Consider the following 20,273-nt stretch of genomic DNA (forward strand, 5'->3'; position numbering starts at 1 on the left):
GCTCAGCTATGTAACGCTAGAAAGGGCTCTGTATCACTCGTTTTATCTTCTTCTAGCAGGAATTTTAATACGTATTTCTAAACTCTCCGTGATAAACTTTTTACTTTGGTGTCGGTGATGGGGAGAACAGGCAGATGTTTTTATGTTGAGTACATTTGATGATAATTATAATATGCCCAACACTTGGTTCTATTAAGGAAGTCCCCCGTTGCTTACCTTTCTTTTTAATTTTCTTGGCTATAGTAATTTAATTTTCTTGACACCACATGTTAAGTAATGAATTCCATCTGTGTGAATTATATACACTAACATGGAATACATGAACTATACAAATTTAAATGGAATTCTTTAATCAATCTTACCCTCAGTTTCTCCTTCAGATTATGAATATTATGTTTTTTGAATATACGTAACATAAATATATAATATATTGGCTAGTGTTTACATAAAACGGGAAAAGCTCTTTCCACTTCTCCTATTTATCGTTTTTTTTATGTATGTATTTTAACTTTATGTTTTAACCCACACACAAAGCTATAATATACTAAATTTTCACTTAAATAAAATTTGTAGTAACCAACATTTTTAAAATGAACGGATTTAAAATCAGAAAATAATGGGATAAACTGGCGCTAAAAGAAAAAACTATTGTGTCATTTAATACATTTTATAATACAATCGAAAAATGGAACTTTTGTATTTAGATACAAAAAGTTCAAAGTAACATTTTTTGTGTTTTATAGTAGGCTAGTATAAAGGAAATATACTCAATTAAAATACACTCAGGTTAATCAAGACTTCATTTATTAATAACACATGCAAATTAATTTAAAACAACACCATGAGACAAAACAAACTAAACAAAATATTTCCTCTTATTCAAAAATGTACATTTGCGAGTAGGACTACCGCTGCAATATATTAGGACAGGCGGTTTCTTTGGAGGACCGTTGGACATATAACCCGATTCGTCGCTACCTTGACTAAAATTATACCTGAAAATAGAGTTGTGAAAATATACATACTTCCTTTGGACTGCAACAGAATTATTAGAGGAACAAACATAAAATTTTATGCCTACTACTCGGTTAAGTCAAGAGTTAGTACTTAAGTCTTTTATTGGGCGATGCTTTTTCAATATGATCCCGGAAAATGTACAAAACAAATGTGTTGCGAAATTTAAAAGAATTAACATAAACGGTTTCTTAATGATACCACAGACTGGAAATGAAGCGAACACCCTCAGGTTCAAAAATTATACATGTTTATAGTAAGATATTACATTGTAATCCATATTATTATAAAGAAAAAGCCCGCCGAGTTTCTTGCGCCCGTTCTTCTCAGGTCTGAGGTAGTCTATTTTGAATGGGTGGTAGTTTTTGACGTTCAATAAGTGAATTTTAATCCTATTTTTAAATAAAAATATTTGAATTTGTATTAATTTTAACCCAATTAAGATTTTTTATAATGCATTCTTATCAATCCATAAAATATGGTACCTTCAAGAGATACACGTCCTAAAGGCTCGACCACTTGTTATAAATACCTTAACAGCAGGTGCTTTTAGTACAGGGTATGGCTAATTTTAACCGGCCACTTATTAGTTTATAATAAGCACTTATTAGTTTATAATAAGCACTATATAATACGTACTTGTACATACTATTCAAAATTTCCAGGTTCGACAGTAACACGAGGCCAATTTATTTCCCAAAAAAAATTCATGATTTAGAGCTTTAATTAGAATTGCCATGATTTTTGACATTCAAAGATATTTCCCATATACCTAAATTACCCCAATTCCCCACTTGATTAGAAATTTTTAGAAAATCCTTTCTCAGCGGAGGTTTGGGGCACAAAACAAACCATTTCCTTAATTTAAGCAGTCTAGGCTCAGCAGTTCTGTGCGTTTCATTACTTGATAGTAGGGATAGTATTGATTTTTAAAGCAAAATTTGCAGAGTTCCGAAATATTGCAGAAATGTCAAAAATTGTACCAAAGTTCACCTTATTATCTTAACTAGGGCACCTCTCAAATAGCAACCATTGTTACGTTCACGCTTGGTGTACAATAATATAAACCATACTGAATTTAATGGTCTCGATTGCGTAGCTATGTTGATCAATTTGTCACTAAACCAACACAAAATCTTGATAGCAATGGCTAAATGACTCACCGCCTTTGTAGATATAATTATTGCGAAAGGAATCTTTATTAAAATGGACATCAAGGAGTGCTCGTAGGAATTATTCAGGTTAATACCAGCTGCCGAATTGCACCAATGCGAACCGAACACCGGAATGAGAATTTGTGTCGTGTCGTAAATATACTTTTTTTTGTCTCGCACAGCAACTTTGTGGAATCATCTGCCTTCAATGCATTCTGCATCTCAAAGGTCAGCATCTCATCCCTTTACACCTGGTATTGGAGATGTCCATGACCTGCTTGTCGTTCATCCATACCATTACTAAAGTAACTCTTTCAAGGCTAAATAATTTTGATGAAAATTAGTATGGATTTAGTCTGTGGTAGGGTGATGAATGTTTTATATTTATGGGTTCCGTAGGGAGCGCAGTATAAGAATTCTGCATAGACCAATTTTAAGACTAAATATGATAAAATGAGCGCACTTAAGCCCCCTGTTTCATAATTGTTGTCTTTTGTTACATTAAATTCTGTATTATAATACATAATATAGCTATAGCTATAGCTATTTATAAATATTATTCTCCAAGATTTTTAACGTATTCTTGATTAAAAAAAAATATTGAATTAGGCGTTACTTTGCTGAAATCCATAATTATACAAATGATTTAAGTTTTCTTTAGTGTTAACTCCGCCAATATTTGTTTTTAAAAACAATTCGACACGTGTTTCGCCTCTGCACGAGGCATCCTCAGGACGTGTTGTACGAACGAACGAGACAAACGTGTCGAATTGTTTTTAAAAACAAATATTGGCGGAATTAACACTAAAGAAAACTTAAATAATATGTTTTCTTGATTGACAAACAATATCATAATCACTGACCATGAAGATACAATTTTCGGGGTCAGAGGTCCACCCCTTTAGATATCACTGCAAAACCGTTTTTTATTGCAATTACAATTATCAATAAAAACATGTAAATAATTTGTATTATATAACAAACAATGTAAATTTAGTAATTTAATTTATTTGCAGTGAGTGGAAAAAAATATGAAGAGAAAGTATTATTATTATTAATATATACTTTATAATATCTCGATAAAAATTATACATATAATAATATACCATCGCATTGCAGTGTATGTATAGGCGGTGTACCGTTAAAGATGCTTTAAAAAATTGTTGTACCCGACTGACTCTGGAGTGGGAGGCGTCATTACCGTCGATGATATCTTGTGTGACGTGTTTGACCTCTGAAAAGTATTTATCTCAATTATGCTTTCATTAAACTCCAAGATAAACTTAGGTGTGGTCACGGCACAGAAATAATTCCGGACATTTACCTTAGTGGCTACATAATCATTTCTTTAATGAAAATAAGTAGCAAGACGAGCAGTACGTTCAGCTGATGGTAATTGATACGCCCTGCCCATTATAATGCCACATAGGATTCTTGAAAAACCCAAAAATTCTGAGCGGCACTACAATTGGGGTCACCTTGAGACATAAGATGTTAAGTCTCATTTGCCCAGGCATTTCACTAGTTACAGCGATGTTCAGGCCGAAACACAGTTGAGATACCCTTAATCTAGCCGGCATCCTGTGCAAAGGAGCCTCCCTGAACTGGTAAACTGGTTAACAAGACGGAAGTATAATGCAGCAGTACTAAGAGACATAGCCACTTGTGAGGCTTCTTATGATATCGGCTAGATGTCGCGGTACTCATTTCAGCCTAACTTGTAGAACTTTTAGGCTAACCTAAGATGCGTATTCCAAAACCTGTCTTAATAAGTAATCCATGCCGGCATACTGTGTTTTTCATTCAGTTGTGACGACAGTGACATTAAACACTCTTGATCCATTAATATAATTAGCGTATATACCTACGACGTATTTTGTGACCAATTTTGATTAGTCTGTGGGTGTGTTAGCTATTGGCTAGATTTTTTTTTTATATGAGACGGGCAAAAGGCTCACGGGATGGGGAGAGGTGAGGCAACCGCCCATGGACATCCGCAACAACAACCGGCCTTTATCCGGCCGGGAGTATGCTTTTTTCTTGAAGGTCCCTAAGTCGTATCTGTTCGGGAAGACCGCTGCCGGTAGGTGATTCCACAAAGTGGCTGTGCGAGGCAAGAAATTTCGAACAAAACGCGCGGTTGTGGAATGCCAGACGTCTCCGTGATGCGGATGGTACTTTGCACGTAATGTCCTATGGTGGAATTCGGCCGCTGGAATCAACCCGAACAGCACCTCTGAGCACTCCCCGTGATAAATGCGGTAGAAGATGCAGAGAGAACCCACATCTCTACGCAATGCTAGAGAATCAAGCCGATCGGAGATGACTTGATCGTCGATGATTCGAGCCGCTCTACGTTGTATGCGGTCAAATGGAAGAAGCTGGTATTGGGGAGCACCCGCCCAGAGGTGAGAACAGTACTCCATGTGAGTAAAAGTACTGTCTCGCCTTACTGAGTACACCAAGCTTTTTAGAGGCCAGTTTGGCCTTCTCTTCCAAGTGACCACGGAACTGAACGTCGCTTGATATATCGACGCCAAGTATGCCAATACAGGCTGTGGCAGTTAGAGGAGTGATCTCGAATCGAGGGGAACAAAGGGAGACTTCTTAGTGGTGAACGCACAAACTTGTGTCTTCTTGGGGTTGAATTGGACTAAATTATGTCGGCCCCATTCCGAGACTTTGCAAAGCATAGTCTCGATTTCAGACACAAGATTGTTCCGGTTCTCGTCGACGCTATCCCGGGACATGTTGGCACGGCCTGTGTAGGAAGCATACCCTGTGCTGTCGTCTGCATAGCAATGAATATTGCTGATTTGCAGCATATCATTGATATGCAGAAGAAACAGCGTAGGGGATAGCACGCAGCCTTGCGGGACACCAGCGTTTATGGGTTTTAAGTCTGAGCATGCACCGTTGATAACAACCTTGATGCTCCGATCAGCCAAAAAGCTAGTGACCCATTTGCACAACTTCTCGGGAAGCCCATAGGATGCCAGTTTCGCTATAAGCGCTACGATATGCCACACCCGATCGAAGGCCTTCGCTATGTCCAAACTCACCGCCAACGCCTCTCCCTTCGACTCAACCGCTTGCGCCCATTTATGGGTGAGGTACGCAAGAAGATCACCAGTCGAGCGACCCTGACGGAAACCGTACTGGCAGTCGCTGATCAGCTGGTGCCCCTCTAGGTATCCCAAGAGCTGGCGGTTGATGATCGACTCCATTACTTTGGAGAAAATGGAGGTAATGGCAATGGCGCGGTAGTTGGACGGATCTGAGCGTACACCTTTCTTAGGGATCGGGTGCACTAAAGCCGCCTTCCATAATTTCGGGACTACGCCTGATGAGTAGGAGAGCCGGAAAAGACGGGTAAGGACCGGCGCTAGTTCCGGAGCACATGTCCGCAGCACTATCGGGGGAACGCCATCGGGCCCGCTCGATTTGTGAATGTCCAAGGTGGGAGCGCCTTAAGCACGGCACTATGCCGGATATTTGCCTTCAGCATATATGAATCGCACCGCGGAATATGCGGTGGTGGTGCACCTTGGTCATCCAGAGTCGAGTTGGACGCGAAGAGGGAGCCCAGGAGATCAGCTTTCTCTTTCGCGTCATGGGCCAGCGAGTTATCATCCCTGTGCAGTGGCGGAATGATTGATAGCACTCCTGCTTTCCGCGAGAGGCCATTTTGCAGGAGCGGTCAAACCATGGTTGGGACCTGCCACCGATAGGCACAGAGGAGGATGGAATGAAGAGTTCCATACTTTGCAGTACCACATCAGCAACAGCGTCAGCAGCAGCATCTGGATCTCCCAGCGAAAAACAGATCTGCCTCTACGTGTAGGATGCAAAAAAGCACCGCATCTGGTCTCACTCTGCTGACCTATAGTGCCACACGCGGCGACAACCTAAGAAGCGGGGCCGTGTTAGGCGCGTGATCGGCACGGTGCTCCGGATCAGGCAGTGGTCCGACGATCCCAGAGGAGGGTCAACGGAAACTAGGTAGCCGTCCGGATGTGAGGTCAACAGAAGGTCCAACAGTGAAGGTGTATGATCTTGCACTTCGGGATTCGCGTTGGCGCAATAACCAGTTACGTCAGAGAGGTAAGATGAATCAGCCAGGGAGGATATCTGTGTCTCGGTTAAAAAGAGCAGGGCCGGCTTCGCCGTCTCCAGGTGAAAGTGGACGGCATTTAAATTTGATCGAAGCCCCCTGATGTTGCAAAAGTCCACAGCGAGTGTGCTCTGTTTGCCCCGAGTCAGCGCAGATTTGCCCCCTCCAGAATACGCGGAGCAGCCTGGGCAACCACTGTTAGGTACAGGCCCTAATTGTGGACGCCCATGGACGGATTCTCCAGGGCTGCATAGCCTGGTACCGTCCTGGAGTAGTCTCTTTTTAGTCTGTGCTGCCATTTGTATTTGGGAGGGGGGGTGTAAGCCTCCGGAGACTCACCGGACGAAACACAGCGGCATAGCCGCTATTTCACGCCGGTTTCGAGTGGGGAAGTGGTATTTCTCCGGGCATGCCGGCCCAAGTCAGTTGTGTCCGTGAGGACCCAACATTGCACTACCACTCCTAAATTAGATATTAGTTTAATATTCAAAAACTAAGACCGGGTTGCAACAATTAACTTTAGCAATAAAAAGTAGGTACTTGTTAAGTAAAGAATTCGTTGCACTATTTGACAATTTTTTGATGACGTCAACATTAACTGTTAACCGTAACGGTCCATTAAAGGTATTATTATTAACCTGGTTAAAGTTATTGTTATTGTTAAATAGCTACATAGCAGCCCGTCAAAAGTTTCGATTAAATATCCTGTACTTAATGAATTGGTGCAATACATTCCGCGGTCTATGTTAAAGTCAGCGTTACTGTTAACTTTAAATTTGACTTAAACCTTAACTATAACAGCTAATACAACTCAGCCTAAAAAGCTAATTCCAATCCAGGTTGACTGTTTTCTATTTGCCAATCAACATTTCGGTTACAATTACAATAGATTCGCTTTCTTTTTCTCTCTTGCTGTATGTGCGTTAGAAATGTCCTTCTCTCTTTCACGGTTTGTCTATACGCTAGTATAATATCACATATGACGTACTAGGACACATCCTGGATTACGGGCCTTAGTCTCATTGTTAGTTCTTACCTTAAGATTAAGGATTGGTCTCCGCTGCGCTCTAACTAGATACCGCAGGCGTAGTCGCCGTGTTGACGTGTCCGTGTATGTTCCGTCAAACTTTGCTAGTAAATGAGACTCAAATGCTATTGTAATGGTTGCGTAGTAAAACTTAGTAAAATAATACTACTTACAACAAATAAGAAAGACACTGGGATCACATATCATCAGTAAGTATTTTGTATTTTATTAATTTTATTGTAAAATAACAAGTACTTATGTGTATGTTACAAAATTTTAAAAATGCTACTAATTGTTCTTACCTAAGAACTAGAATCTTACGTAAAGACTAGATACCGCACTACCTAGTGCGGTATCTAGTTTGAGCGCAACGCAGACAAATCCTCGATCTAAGTTCTTAGATTTAAAAATATATTCTAAAGAACAATGTCAACTATATGAGGTGAGACAATGAATGTTGTGTGGTAGAAACTAGTAAGGTTGCTTGAATGCACTATGGTTTTCCTAAAGTTTTGTTATCTCATATCATCATCAGGTTCCCTAGAAAGAAGGTTCACCAGTGGGAGGCTCCTAAACATCTTACGTCTCAAGGTGACAAGCGCAATTGTAGTGCCGCTCAGAAATTTTGGTTCTTTCAAGAATCCTGAGCGGCGCTGCATCGTAATGGGCAGGGCCTATCAATTACTATCAGCTGAACGTCCAGCTCGTTTCGTCCCTTATTTTCATAAAACAAAAATCCCTTTTAATACAGTAATAACAATTGTAAAAATGTTACTTTACCTGGCTTTGAGCACTTAGATTGCACGATCGTTGCTTGCTTAATCTCGTCGGGGTCACGAGGTTCGATTGAAACGGTTGCTATTAATTAAACATTATAAGGTTATTACATCTATATATAAGAGGGAATACCCTACAGATGTTTTTTATTGGATTGAGTAGATAACTTATAAAAGTTCAACGTTCATATAAACGCGCCCTTTACAGACAAGGTTATCAATCATCCCAGATTTATATTTAATACAAAGTCAATACATGTTTTGCAATTTTTGTAGGCATTGTGTTTGCATGTTTTGCCGTAATACTTATAAAGCCTAAAACACTGCATATAGTTAGAAAATTGTAATTATAATATATTAAACTAATATTTACAGTTACTAATAGTTACCTAAAAAAATTACTTAAGTAGGCGTTATTAATATGTTATGGATAATACATATTAATTATACAAATGTTGTGAGTTTTCTTAAGTGTTAATTCCGCTTAACCAATTCGACACGCGTTTCGCCTCTACACGAGGCATCCTCAGAAAATGTTCACTCGCCAAATTCTGGCACGAGACTTCATCGTCATCAAATCTTAGCGAAATTTACACTGAAGAAACCTCACAACATTTCGATAACGGTTACCTAGTACCTACATAACAAATACACACATCAAAAAAGTCTAATCAACACGCATCATATTAGAAATTTACCATTTATATTAATAATTTCTAACTCAAAGTGCATAGGTATGTAAACGTTTTTGTTATTGATGACATACTGCCTGGTTGTAGGAAAAATTACGATTATGTTTTGTTTTTTTTTCATAAAATTAAATGAAAGGGAATTTGTTTGAATTTAAGTGCGTTTTTATTGCTACGTTTAGTCTTGATTTTATAATTTTACCAAAATTGAATTGTTAGATATTCCTTACGTCATGGAGCGACGTCATTTGACGGCAAATGAAATGCAAAGAGCTGTAGGGATGTTGCAAGCGGGAAGTAATCAATCTCAGGTATCTCGGCATTTTGGCATTCATAGAAGTGTTATTTGTCGTCTTTGGCAGCGTTACAATAATACAAGGGAACGCACTGAACAGCATTCAGGCCGTAAAAGGAGTACAACCACTCGGCAAGACCGGTTCATACAACTGACTGCAAGACGCCAACCGATGTTAACCGCTCGAGAGATAAGTTTGAGGCTACAAAATTCAAGTGGTGTTGATGTAAGTCCCCAAACTGTGCGAAATCGACTGCCTGAGTACGGCCTACGAGCTCGACGCCCAATTAGGTGCCCACCGATACGTCACGGGAATCGCGCTCGTCGAAATAAATGGTGTAGAGAACGCAGAACATGGACCCACGAACAATGGGATAAAATTATGTTTTCCGATGAGTCGCGATTCGGGTTTAGGCCAGATACAAGAAGGGTGTGAGTGTACCGTCAGCCCGGAAATACTGAAAGGCTCAGGTGCATTCAGGAAGTTCATCCATAAAAATAAATAAATTAAATAAATAAATAAAATACAGCGGCTCAACAGTTATGGTGTGGGCGGGTATTATGAAGAACAGGCGAGCTGAGCTCATTTTTGTAAATGGAAAAATGAAATTACGTTGAGAATATTCTCAGACCTTATGTCCATCCATTTACACAAATCTTTGGCTCCCATTTTACGTTTATGCATGACAATGCGCGTTCACATACAGCTCGGTGAACCAGTCAATACTTGGCAACGGAGAACGTCCGAGTATTGCCCTGGCCTCGCCAGACCTAAACCCCATCGAGCACGCATGGGACATGCTCTAGAGACGTGTTTTGAAGGACTTGGACGGAGTGACAACAACCCAACAGCTGAAGGATTTGCTACAATTCCATTGGGAGCGAATACCGCAAGATGACATAAACAGTCTCATTAATTCAATGAATAATCGTTGCCGACAAGTTCTGAATAGCAGAGGAGGCCATACTTTGTATTAAATTATTCTATTCTTTCACAATAAAGTCAATTTCTTAAGAAATTTCATTTTGTTAAAAAAAAATTAATTGCCTTAGTTTCTGCAGTATATTCTAATATTGTTAATTTATGTTATTAAAAGAACTTATAAAGACAACAGCTGTTATTTTTACATCATAGGATAAATCATAATAAATGAAGAAAATTTCATGGAAATGCCAGAGTATTTCGTCGTGGTAACTAATGCCTAGAACTCGATTTAGTCGGCAATCATTATGTATTTTATTTAGGTATTTATAATAAACTCTTCTTAGACTAATACAAGGTCCTGTAAAACTGTTTACACAGTTTGTCTACAGGATCGAGCGGGTCTCATAATTCTTCAATAATTTTTGTTTATTTCTCGTCGGATGTTCTTCGAGAAACTATTTAGCAGATATGGTATTCTCTTCTTTTCTGTTTGGCGGTGTCTATACACAATGTATAAATTTGTATGAGCCAGATACATTAAACATATTAGAGAAAAATTATCAAAGCTGTCTGATCCTAAAATAAATTAATATCACAATCTAAATGTAATAGCTTAATCGTACAATGTGTTTTATTCATTTATTCCGAGCATATACCAATTAGCAAATAGTTGTTTCGCTCATATTTCCCTTAAAGTAGGGAAAATCTGTAGAAATAGCAACAAAAGTAACTAATAGGTCTCGTTCTACTTACGCTGTAGGGGGTGCTTTTTGCGGTCCGCTTGTAGGTGGGGGTGGTCTGAATGAAGCTGGGAGAGAAATTGCTGCTGGGCGAAATGGGAACGCTGAATGGCGAAACTTGTTCTGTTTGGAAAATGAATCTATTAACCGCTTTCTTAATGAGCTAATGTTCATGACTATTTGTGCAAATCTTTACATATAAATAAAATTGGAACGTCTGTTTGTAATATTGAAATAACCGTTTTTTACTACATGTAAATGAATATATATACGGTACATATATCAAAATATTTTTTTTACAATTTTCGTCTATCTGTAAAAATAATGTTGCAATGTCCAAGAAACGGTTTAACTCTAAAAATAATTTATATGGCAATACAACGTTTGCCGGGTCAGTTAGTCGTTTATAAAATTACTAGATTTTTGTCATTTCAAGGATTTTGTTAATTTGAATTTTCTCTTACATGGTCTGCTGATATGATTTTTTTTATTATTTCTCACTATCAATATAATATTTATGATGCGGTCATCATAAGCTATGCAACGCACAAATATCGGTATGTTAATGTAATACGTACCTTAGTACTTGGGTACCTTTATACCTTCGTAAAATAGCTTTGATATTCCATGGGTGGTAATGATCACTTACCGGCTTGTTTTCCAATTCCTGAAAACTAGATTGCATCTAATTAATGATTAGGATACGAATACTTTGACCCAACGCTACAAAGGTTTTAAAACAATGTTAGTAAAAAAAGAAACTTTACTGGACTGCGTTACAACTTGGGTATGCAAATGTTTTATAATCCTCTGGTATTCCTTGAGTTGTTTATGTTGCTTTTGACATATTTCGGTCATGCGCTTCAGTTCGTTCCGTGCTGTGTGAAATTTCTTTGTCTGTGAATTTTAAATAAACGTAAAATTTTAATAGTTTAAAATTATTCATTTATGGAAACGCTAAAATACATTATTTGTATGGAAACGCCACCATGTCAGTCCATCTCCAGGATCAGTACTCGAAGACTGCAGCGGGGAATCACACAAGGCGATGTCATTTCGCCAAACCTATTTACCGCTGCGTTGGAAGATGTCTTAAAGCTTCTGAATTAGAATGGGCTGGGCATCCATATCAAAGGTGGATACATCAGGCACCATCAGGAGTTCGAATCCAAAATGAGAAGATCCGTAAGAGAACCAAATTCACATAGCCTAAATGATTAAGAAAATGAAGTGGCAGTGGACAGGGCACATAGCTTCGACGGACAGATATCCGTTGAGCAGTAAAGTTCTCGAATGGCGATCACGTAGTGTGGACGTACTGTTAATTGGGGGACCTCCCCACAAGATGGACTGATCATCTGGTAAAAATTGCCCGAATAGGTTGGATGAAGGCAGCGCAGGAGCGATCGTCGTGGAAATCTTTGTGGGAGGCCTTAGTCCAGCCGTGGACGTCTTCCAGTTGATATTATGAGAGTTATAAAGAAAATTTTGTTTCAAAAAAATAAATCCCCTTAAATATAGAGTCACTCTCATCAAAAATTTATCGACACAGCCAGACTCACGCTCCGTTCTATAAAGGTACCTGTACAACATCTGTGTAAAATATTTTTCCAAGTCTCAACTTTCAACATTCTCATTATGGAGGCGCTCCAATTTGCGCTGTGTCAAAAGTTTTCTAAACGGCCCGCGTTAATTAACCAAAGTTAATTAGGTGCCTGCTTTGATAAAACCTTCAACATTTTTAATATTATTACGTACTAGTAGCCCATTTCGACTATGTACAAGATTAATTTAATAGTTAACGAATAACATAATATTATGCCTCACGCTAAATTAACGCCAAAATTTGGTATATCAAAAATTGTTAGTGACTGACTTCTAAGCTAGAAGTACCGAGTTCCGATCCCGGTAGGTGCAATCATTTATATTATGATGAATACAGATGTTTGTTTCAGAGTCATGGATGTTTATATGTATTTATGTATGTTTAAGTAAGTATATTGTATTAAATATATCTTTGTCTTGTGCCCATAGTACTATGCCTATACCTAGTTTGGGCCAATATAATTTGTGTAAAAGTGTGTCAATATTATTATTATAACTGATTGTGAGTTCTCTGGTGTTACGAGAGGTATGCGCTGGTGATCACCTACAACATAGACTTACAATATACGAGGGTGTAGACAAACGAAGCGAGCGAGTGAGAAGAACATCTCTTAAATAAAAAATTCCCTTTTCGATTGCGACTGTAACCGATTTTGATTGACAAGTCGTAAAAAGTTAGCCAAGTAGTATTTTCAATATGAAACCACCAGCTAACGCACGCATATACAAATCAAAATGGTCACGCATTACCGGGCTGTCATGCTGTCTACACGCTCGTATATAATCTATGAATGACAATCAGTTGACCCATACGCGCTTTCGATACCTCGTCGTTCAATAGCATTAGCACACCAGGCTTAAGCGAATATAATTCGCACATAAAGGTTTCCACAACAATGCACATGTAACAATATGTTATGTATATGTATATATATAAGTAATACATACAGACGACCTTACAAATAAACTTGGCATAAAGTTATACCTGAGAATAAAACAAGAATATGCAAAATGTTGAATATCTCGATGACAGTACTGCCAATACAAAGATCATTCTGTCAGTTTTTCGATTGTCAAGCAGCATTGCAAATAAACGCGGGAAACGTTAAACGTCGAAATAAACGAATCGTAAGCAAAATTGTAAACATTTTGCATATTCTTGGTTTATACTTAGGTATAACTTTAATTTATTTATAGATAACTACTAAACTGGGGTTAGGACTTATGTAGCGTGTAGAACCTACTAGAATTATTTACTAGTAATGAGGAATTCTGATGTGGTGACAATGAAAATCACCATTAAGAGAAAAAACGGACGATTTTTATTTATGGGAATTATGTGAATAATTATATTTTGCAGGTGACGCTGAGCATCATCAATATCTGCCTAACAAAAGAGACCTGAGTCGTAAAGCAACTCAAAACGACATTAGACGTGACATACCACGATACTTTTTATCACGTCGCACTGTGGTCTGTGCATGCGATTTGTAGATATTCGAAGTGAAATCCGCCCTGAAGTTAAAACTGATTAATTCTAAATATTACCAATATATAAAACTTAAAAATTCACCTCATTGCTATATCAATCCTATTTCTAGTATTATATATTATAAACTTACCGCTTGTAGCAAGTATGACAACAAGCGATGTCTGTGTCGCCTTTGAAACTGAATAATATCACAACTTTTCTTCAGCAATTCTTCAGGTTCCGTAAAATAATCTTGAATATCTGAATTCATCTTACAAAACAAAATGTATGAATTATTCTTTTTACATAATTCAAAAAGATTTAAGAAATTTTACAATTACCATGAATACTTACATCAGGTACCAGTTTCATCAAAGTGCATGGGGCACGACATACTAAACATGCATTTTCTTCGGCTCCTAAAAGGTTATAAACGTACAGATTAAACAGAAATATTGTTAAAGAAAAATTAAATTATACATAAAAATACAAAACAAACCGTTGCTCAAACAATTGGTACAAAACATGTGACCACATGATGTCAGGTGTAAAGTAACTCCTGTTTCTAACTGAATAAAACAATTATTACAGTGTATCCAATCCATTACAAAATCAAATAATAATTATTTATTTTCTTTGCAATTCATTAGGTTTGAAAAGATTATTTTTAATAATTTGATTTTAAAAACAGCACTCAGTAAGATACGTCGCGGGAAATAATATAATTACTTGATTTTTTTTTAATCTTACAATTTTATGGCTATTGCTTCCAATGTCATATATACACAAAATAATTATATAAGATATGCATAAAAGTAGTTGATACGGTCTTTGTATGCAATAAAACTGATTCTTTTTAATAATTTCCGTTTTATGATATTTACAAACAGCTTCGACACTTAACATCAAGTGACACGCTAGTTTTTCCTTCTCTACCGTAATCATGTAAAAATTGTACCGTAAATGTAAAAATTTTTTTACGTGTGGCGTAATAGGTAACCGTTGCACCGCGGTTCAAACCCGCGGTCATCAGGTCATAAATACTTCAAAATGGCCCACATTCTTGCGCTCTACAAAGCACAGGTCCAGCCTCATCAGGAGTATTGCTGACATCTCTGGTCCGGCGCACCTAAGTATCAGCTCGAACCATATGACCACGTGCAATCCAGAGTTGCTGGAGTTGTCGGTAATCCAGTGTTCTGTGAACAGCTAGATCTCTTGGCGTTGCATAGAGACTTAGCTTCGTTGTGTGTCTTCTGACGCGTTTTTTTAATGCACAAATACAACGTTTATATTTGACTTCTTTTACACACTTATCATATAAAAACTTCTTACATATTATTATAATATTGATAGCATATCTGGAATATACGCTATAAATAAAAGAAGTCAACGGAGCGCTATTCAGTCGTGTTTATATTCGCGTATGGTCAACCGCCTGACCAATAACCATGACTTTGAAATTAATAATATTTTATTTACTAGCCTTGACTGCTTTAAATGTCGAATGTAAAACGGCATGTACGTATCTACGTAAATTAAATTAGAATAGATTAATCTGTGGTGTTGCTTTTTATGTTATTTAAAAACTACATTGTCAACTAAAAAATAAGTTTTGAATTTCGAACACGCGTCAAAAATTTTAATCGGATTCCATTGTTTGTGTGTGTGTTTTATTTCGTTTTAATTTAGATGTATAAGATTTATTTATTTACTGTTTTTAGATAAAATATGTGTGCCAGCGCAATACATGAAACAATGTGAAGATATGTTAGAAGTTCCCACCAAAAGCAAAGCTTTGTTAGAATGTATTCCAGCCAGGGACAGGTATAGATAATATTATATTTTTTTAATATTTTTTGCAGTTATTCTCATTGATGTATGAAATATTTCTGTGGAATTTTGTGTGTTTTAAGCCGATACGCGGTAACTTCTATATTAATATTCTTCTACAAATTAAATAATTCAAACACTACCTATTTAGCATAGGTGTGCCGCTATTGATATTTTTTTTTTATTATTATAAACTTTATAAGAAAAACAGTGCGTTTTTTACTGTTTTGTACAAAATTTTGACAGTATAAAACAACCACCTAGATATTTTTTTGTATTGTTAATTCGTTATCTATCATCGTTTTGTCAGAACCATTAAGTGTGATCCATAAACTTAATATACTACACTCTCATCATTACGGCGAGACTAAATTTAAAATGTACATATGTGTTAGCGAGTTAGTGAAGTGTGTAGTATTTTGTTTTTGGTCAATCCACATGTCAAATATTCATAAACGGCGTCATATTCACGTATACAATATTTTACTATCTAACACATATATTTTTTTTTAAACTCATACAATCTTTAGAAAACAGTGTTTACTGCGTATTTAAAATGAAATTCCAAATATTTTAGTGAATTTGTTCTACGAAACTAAACAACACGAAAGTAGTGCCTATTATTATAATGTTTCTTTATTTGGATTGTTGCTGTATAAAACAAAACAATCTAATACAAACACGACACACAATCACGATAAAAACATTAAAATTAAAACGGGGACCAATTTGACAGGTGACTAATGGACATTAAATTGCTTAAAAACGATTCACCGTCCATCTATTCCGTCTCTTTCTCGCACTTAGGTTTTTGAGTAAGGATAGTTATCTCACTCTCACACAGGGTACCTCTATTAGGCTAGTATATATATGGTGTATATGTATGGCTATAGTTTATGGTGTGATCGATTATTGGGTGTTAAGTATTCTTATGGGTTACGTGTTTTTTTATTATTTTACTAGAAAGTATTATGAATCAAAATTTCGTAAAAAGTTGACCTTTCTTAGTAACGATTCAGAATGTATGTATTTTTTATTGGCTTTGGTTGCAACATGCGACAATATTATATTATAGCTTATTTTTCTCATTGGCTAATAGTAAAAATTCAATTTTCATGTATCGGAGGAATTGCTTTCATATGGACAAATATGTATTAAATAATATTAAGCGTTTATTCCTATTGAAGACATTTAGAACTAGAATCTGTAGCAGAAATAAATTTTAGCTGTGAAAGCGCTGAAAGACTATCTCAGCGACCGGCGCTGTACATCTGAGGCTGATATGACTATTCCGAACTCCGCGACCTTTATATTAATTTAATCCCGTTGGTATTATTCACAAACATGCCCCCTATCTCGCATTGTGTTGTACTTAACTTTTAATACACGTTCCAATAAAAGGCACAAACAGGAAACCAACACAAAGAAACGTAAAGCTGACATTATCATTCGCTTAACATTCATATGAGTATACAAACAGAGATCAGTAACCGTTCAAGGAACTGTGTATTCTGTCTGTTCATAACATGTATTCTGAGAACCCAATAAAAATTTGTATACAGTAGGTTTTTATTCTAACTTTTACGATGCTATTTTGCTTAACTAGAAATAGAGGAACGCAACTGTTATCTTAGATAACTTATACGTCTAGATAGAGCCTATAACTGCTAGAGAACTGAAGAAAACAGGCCAGTTTTATTACTTTAGCGTGCGTGACAAACTGCGTCTTACACTCGCAATTAGTCACTTTGTATTAATGTGCGAGCATTGCATAAAATAGAGGTTAAATTCTAAGCCTATTATATAATGGCCAAGACATATGTTGTCAAGTCTCATTTGCCCCGTTATTTCACTAGCTACGGCGCCCTTTAGACCGAAACACAGTAATAATTACACATAACTGCGTCACGCCAGAAATAGGCGCCGCTGTGGTACCAATAATCTGCCCGGAATCCTGTTCAAGAGCCTCCCACTAGTAAAAGTAACTGTTATTAGATCTATTTATTTTTTATTCGTTCGTTCGTCCGTTAATGAATAATAGAATTCTCTTAGGTGTTATTTTATCACGGCTTCGGAAATAGATGGCAGTTCGGCTATGATGGTAGGCAATAATTATGCTCCATAAATAGTATAATATTATGTCGCCTATCCAGTTTATAGGAACGATGCGTACTTTGAGCGTATTCATTATTGAAGTGTTAACTTCTTTAGGTGCACTGAGCACGTTTGTATTGAATCTGATTGAGCTGTCAGGCTCGGCTTTGTAGCACTGGGAAAAAGTCCGCTTGAGTTTTAGAATTAGCTTATTGGCTAGTAACAAAACTTAGCCTTACCGACTTTCTGAGATTCGTGCACTTAAGATCGCACCTGCAAGATGCTGCCGAATTCCGAGGGCAGACTCGATCAACCAGTTCATTCTCAAACCACTAGTTTCGATGACGTAATGAGTTTACTTTTGAATAAAATTGTGAAGTGTGTGAATCTAGTATTAATTCCATTACAATCGATTTTAAATACAATAGTATTTAAAATCATATACTATTTCATATACTAACTATCGTGTTAATGTGACAAGTCACCAGTTTCCAATTGAAGAAATTGAATATAAATTGATTGAATAAATTTTTCTATACCAGTGGGAGGTTCCTTTGCACAGGATGCCGGCTAAATAATGGGTACCAAAACGGTGCCAATTTCTGCCGTGAAGCAGTAATGTGTAAGCATTACTGTGTTTCGGTCTGAAGGGCGCCGAAGCTAGTGAAATTACGTCTCTTGTCTCAAGGTGACGAGCGCAATTATAGTGCTGCTCAGAATTTTTGGGTTTTTTCAAAAATCCTGAGCAGCACTGCATTGTAATGGGCAGAGCGTATCAATTACCATCAGCTGAACGTCCTGCTCATCTCGTCCCTTAATGTGAAAAAAAAAAAGTAAAAAAGTAACAAAAATTTTTGTCTGTTGTGCAAAACCAGATTTGTCAATATACGCGTTAGATAGTAGTTTTAATATTTAAAAACTAATGAGCAATGAGCAAGCGTGGCTGACTGTTTACGACTTGTCAATCAAAATCGGTTACTAATAATAATAATAGATTCGCTTACATTTTATATCATACTGTATCTCCGTTAAAGATGTTTTTCTGTGTCGCACGCTTTGTTTGTCTATACGATAGTATATAGTAAGTCATTGGTCTAAGGTTGAGATCTATAGAGCGTACTTAGTCTTTGCTCAGACTTTACTTACGTAACACTTATCTGAGTTTGATAAAACGCGAACTTGACCTTTTCATATAGCCGAATAGTTAGTGACACTGACTACTAAGCTTAGAGGTCCCGGGTTCGAATCCCGGTAGGTGTAATCATTTATATGATGAATATAGATGTTTGTTTCCGAGTCATGGATATTTATATGTGTTTATGTATGTTTAAGTAAATATATTGTATTAAATATTTCGTTGTCTTGTATCCATAGTACAGGCATTGCCTAGTTTGGGGCAAGACAATTTATGTAAATAAAAATAAATAAAAAGAGACATTGGGTTGTCTTAAGTTAAGCTGAGTATAATTTCAGTTGTCAAATGAATAAAAACGAAATCAAAGATTATGCTTAGTATTCTCTTTGATCAACGCGAGCTTTACACATTTAAATAAAACACTTTTTAAAGGATTAAAACGCACAGTTCCCTTTAAAATGGGGTCTGGAAAGGTCTCGAAACAACGGGTGAACTAAAATAATTATAAAAAATTTACATTGATAAAAATTGTTAAAAACACAGTTACCATTACATCCATTTTAATCCTAATAAGTGTTTTATTTAAATTATTATACTATGCTTATACTCAGCAAAGTTTTACGTAAGTATAGTCTGTGCAAAGTATAAGGCTGTGGTCAAGAGAGCGTACTTAGACTGCTCAGACTGTACTCACGTATAACTTAACTGAGTTTATGCTTTACGTAAACATTATTGTTTTTATAGTCAATTGACAACTGAAATTATGTTGAACTTAAGGCGACACTCAATGCCAGCGACCTTGACCGATATGAGTTCAAGGCTGCCGGGTCGCCATCGATGTAACAAAGCCAATATTTTCAAAATTGTTGCGTGGAAAACAGTTTATATGCTATATAATCCTCGTTATTCACTACTAATCTGAATAAATGAACCTACACAAAAAAGTACAAGCTATAAGAATAACTTTTCTGTGAGAAGTACCAAAAAAATGCGTCACGCCATGCCAAAAAATTTGTTTAACTTCAAAGAAAAGTGGTAGTTCAAAAAAGCTCGGCAGTGTTAACTATAACCAAGAGCAAGCATAAGCAACCTACAAATAAGACTTAAGGATATGTGTAACAGGATTAAGTAGTGTTCATAGCTCCAAATGATATACTTTCACCACAAAACTTGTCTAAAAACACCATGTTTGCGTGTTTTCTGCTTAAGCCATAAGCGAAGGCAGCCCATGAAAAGTCAAAGTCACATTTTATCACACTCAACTAAGTTTTACGTGAGTAGAAAGTCTAAGTATTTCGTATTAAATTTCACATGAAAGAAACATAATTAAATAGCTTATACAAGTAAAACACTTTATATGAAGCAATTCTGTGAACATTTCTGTTAGAGGCACATCAAGTG

At 36.7% G+C, this 20,273-nt stretch overlaps 2 protein-coding genes across 4 annotated transcripts in view; one reads left to right on the forward strand and one right to left on the reverse strand.

Annotated features, from left to right (window-relative positions):
- Positions 1-787: 787 nt before the first annotated feature.
- LOC126975093 (probable E3 SUMO-protein ligase RNF212) lies at positions 788-14,506 on the reverse strand. Of its 3 annotated transcripts, none has more exons than XM_050822906.1 (8): positions 14,310-14,506; positions 14,165-14,229; positions 13,962-14,081; positions 11,502-11,631; positions 10,748-10,857; positions 8,090-8,167; positions 3,338-3,402; positions 788-995 (listed from the first exon to the last, which is right to left on the reverse strand). In XM_050822906.1, exons 1-8 carry the CDS (start codon positions 14,413-14,415, stop codon positions 857-859), a joined length of 813 nt encoding a protein of 270 aa, XP_050678863.1. In that variant the 5' UTR covers positions 14,416-14,506; the 3' UTR covers positions 788-856. The 3 variants fall into 3 exon arrangements, with proteins under 3 accessions (XP_050678863.1, XP_050678864.1, XP_050678865.1); XM_050822907.1 differs by having other exon boundaries at positions 3,308-3,402; XM_050822908.1 differs by having other exon boundaries at positions 3,275-3,402.
- A 697-nt stretch (positions 14,507-15,203) lies between these two features.
- Positions 15,204-20,273, forward strand: part of LOC126975055 (transferrin) — a 29,500-nt gene continuing 24,430 nt past the window's right edge. Inside the window, exons 1-2 of the mRNA XM_050822854.1 lie at positions 15,204-15,331; positions 15,535-15,637. Coding sequence (XP_050678811.1) covers positions 15,262-15,331; positions 15,535-15,637 — 173 coding nt within the window. The 5' untranslated portion in view covers positions 15,204-15,261. The remainder of the gene's footprint in view (positions 15,332-15,534; positions 15,638-20,273) is intronic.

The sequence above is a fragment of the Leptidea sinapis genome, chromosome 34, assembly GCF_905404315.1.
Source record: "Leptidea sinapis chromosome 34, ilLepSina1.1, whole genome shotgun sequence".
Taxonomy (NCBI): Eukaryota; Metazoa; Arthropoda; class Insecta; order Lepidoptera; family Pieridae; genus Leptidea; species Leptidea sinapis.